Source organism: Manihot esculenta, chromosome 17 (genome assembly GCF_001659605.2).
Source record: "Manihot esculenta cultivar AM560-2 chromosome 17, M.esculenta_v8, whole genome shotgun sequence".
NCBI lineage: Eukaryota > Viridiplantae > Streptophyta > Magnoliopsida > Malpighiales > Euphorbiaceae > Manihot > Manihot esculenta.
The window spans coordinates 34,438,901-34,441,887 of NC_035177.2; the positions used below are offsets into that span (position 1 = coordinate 34,438,901).

General features: G+C 46.9%; 1 protein-coding gene across 1 annotated transcript; it reads left to right on the forward strand.

The window, feature by feature from the left end:
- Positions 1-282: 282 nt before the first annotated feature.
- LOC122722260 (putative uncharacterized protein DDB_G0290521) lies at positions 283-1,255 on the forward strand. The gene is made up of 2 exons (XM_043952463.1): positions 283-994; positions 1,230-1,255. Exons 1-2 carry the CDS (start codon positions 283-285, stop codon positions 1,253-1,255), a joined length of 738 nt encoding a protein of 245 aa, XP_043808398.1.
- The last annotated feature ends 1,732 nt before the right edge of the window (positions 1,256-2,987 follow it).

Here is a 2,987-nt window from a genome sequence, read left to right on the forward strand (position 1 = left end):
CATCATTAGCAAAGGGCGTGAACAGTACCAGCCCAGTGACTGCAAAGGAGGAGTGATCTGGCCAAAGTGATTTGTCCAAATCACTGGGCAAATCACCCTGTCAAGAATCCAGAGGGCCAGCATTAAATGATCAGGGCAGATTCACATACCCAAATCACTTTAAGTAGTTCTTTTCTTATTCTTTTACTTTTTACGCTAAACTACTGTTTTTTTATCTCTTCTTCTTCTTCAAGCTTTCTCCTCTCCGACCACCACTCACCCACCGGCAAACTCAAGACCACCATGGTAAGAATCAAGATGAAGGCCACAGGCGGACCGTTCATATGGAAGAAACTAGGACTGCCGAAACCCATCCCCTCTGACAGTGACGATGAAACGTGGGACACACCTCCACCGGCCACCACCAACACCGAGACACCACCGGCCACAAGTACAGCAACAGGACGCACCGACTCACCGGCCGCCCAGACATATCGCCGGCAAAAGAAACGGCAAAGGACACCGCCACCACCATCCACAATAGCCCCGTCGGCAAACCCTACAGGCGAAATGCTACCTGAAGCCACCACTTCCTCCGGCTACAGCCAGAAACGGCCACGAACACAGTCGCCACCAAGATCAGACCCAGAGCCAGAACCTGCCATGCATCCCGCGGGACACAAAGAAAGCAATGCGCCTACTGATTCCACCAGCGCTATGCCCAGCGCTGTGCCTAGCGATGTGCCCAGCACTATGGCCAGCAACGTGCCTAGCGATGCGCCTACTGATTTCACCAGCGCTATGCCTAGCGATGTGCCCACCGATGCGCCCATGGACTTACCAAGTGATGTGCCTAGCGATGTGCCCAGCGACACACTCAGTGATATGCCCAGCAATTTGCCCAGCGATTTGCCCAGGCTAGCGTACCCTGATCACATCGTCAAATCACTGACATTCAACAAAATTTCTGAGCGCACCAGGCTGCTTAAAATTTCATCCCTACCATATCACCCAGGTAAGTATATCCACCATGCCACCCTTGGAGCACTGAGACTCCATTCCCAGGTACGTTCTCTAATTTCTGTTATTGGCTGGGACATTTTTTCCTCCTGCGCATGCCCTCTTTCCTTGAACTCACACATGAGTTCTTCACCACATTCTATTTTGATAAACCTGCCATGCACAACATACACACACCAGGCACTGTTGGATTTAGGTTATTGGGGAAGCGATTTCGCTTATCCCTGCAGGAATTCGGCATAGCCATGGGCTGTGAATGCCCTCAGTCCACCTGGGACTTCCCTGCTGAGTTTGATCCAAGCTCTGTGTACTTGGAATTAAGTGATAATCCCCCAGAATCATACTCACCCACTAGGTCCAAGGACCTTTACCTCAGAAACCCCAGCCTGAAATACCTCCACAGATTCCTGGCTTACACATTTTCTGGGAGGAAAGATGCCTCCAACATCATGACCAGAACTGAGTTATATATTCTTTGGTGCATGCACACACAAAGGAAAATACATCTGGGATACTGGGTTGCCACCCAACTATCTAGCATCATTCAATATAACAGGCCACTGATTTTTGGCCCCTTGATCACTGCCATTGCAGTGAATCTCAAACTATTGCACCCAGCATATACTGACCTCTCCCCCACTTCCAAGACAACCCCCTTGGACCTTCGCACATTAGATGACATGGGGTTGCTTTGCAAGGTGGGGGATGTTTTTTCCATTGCACCTGCAGGTCCAGTAACGCCACGCCATGAGCGTGTTTTCAGAAGGAAGAAAGCCACCATAAGCACCACCACCCAGCAGCCAGCCACTATAGCAGCTACTGCCGATGAGACAACACAAGCAATAGGGCAGGAACCAGCAAATGAGCCACCCCCAGCAGCCCCCCAGCAGGATGCTCCTCAGCCACCTGAAGACGAAGCCCCCAACCAAACAGTAGAGGCTCGTCTCAGAAGGATTAAAGATCGAATGCAAAGGATGGAGCACTTGTTGGACCTGCTGGTGGACCATTTTCTGCCCCAGCACCGTAACAGATAGCGATTTGCCCAGTGATTTGCTCAGTATTTGCACAAGTCACTGGTCAAATCACTCACAGGCCAGGGAGTCCCTTTCCCTTTTCTCCTTCAGTTTTCTATATGTTTATTCACACATTGAGGACAATATGTGGGATAGGTGTGGGGGTACTGGAGAGTATTTATTCACTGATCACACCACCTTTTTGATTTCTTTTTGTTTCTTTTTGTTCCTTTTTGCATTTTTTTTTACCCCTTTTTGCACACACCAGAATTTTTTCACACTCCTAGCACACACACACAGAATTTTGTAGCTAATTGCTTTACTCAACATAGATAACAAGGTTGAAAGAGTACCCTTATCTCATGACCCCATTGATTTGCCACCCCTTTAAGCCTAAATTGAATCATTCACAGTATGTTACCTTCACTTAGGGAGTTTTTCTCTTGAATTGAATCCTTAAATGTGCTAAGGTCAAGGGAAATAAAAATACAAATACATGCAAACACAAAATTAGTGTAACTCCCTAAGAGCTGATTTGCCCAAAATATCATAAAGCACAAATCACAAACATGTTCCAATGGTCTAAGACTATGAACTGAGCCTAATAGCCACTTGGAGAAGTGACTGACTGAGTAACCGGGGGTGTATCACCCATGTACACAATCGCGTAAAAAGGTCAGTGACTTTTTCAAGCAAATAAGTTTCGATGGTCTAGACTATGAACAGAGCTAGTAGCCACTTGAACAAGTGACTAACTGAGTAACCGGGGGTGTATCACCCATGTACACAATCGCGTAAAAAGGTTAGTGACTTTTTCAGGCAAGGATAAGAATAAGTGCTGCTGAAAATAAAAATTAAAAAAAAAAAAGAAAGAGAGAAGAGAAAAGGGGCAAGTCACTCCTAGGGGTTGCATTAAAACTAACATAAAGGATTAAGCATAATTGATTCAAAAACCTTTCTCTTGACCATGGTAGG

Coding starts and splice junctions, on each gene's coding strand:
- LOC122722260 (XM_043952463.1), top strand. CDS start 283: ATGGTAAGAATCAAGATGAAGGCCACAGGCGGACCGTTCATATGGAAG. Junction 995..1,229: donor ATCCCTACCATATCACCCAG/GTAAGTATATCC, acceptor TTATCCCTGCAG/GAATTCGGCATAGCCATGGG.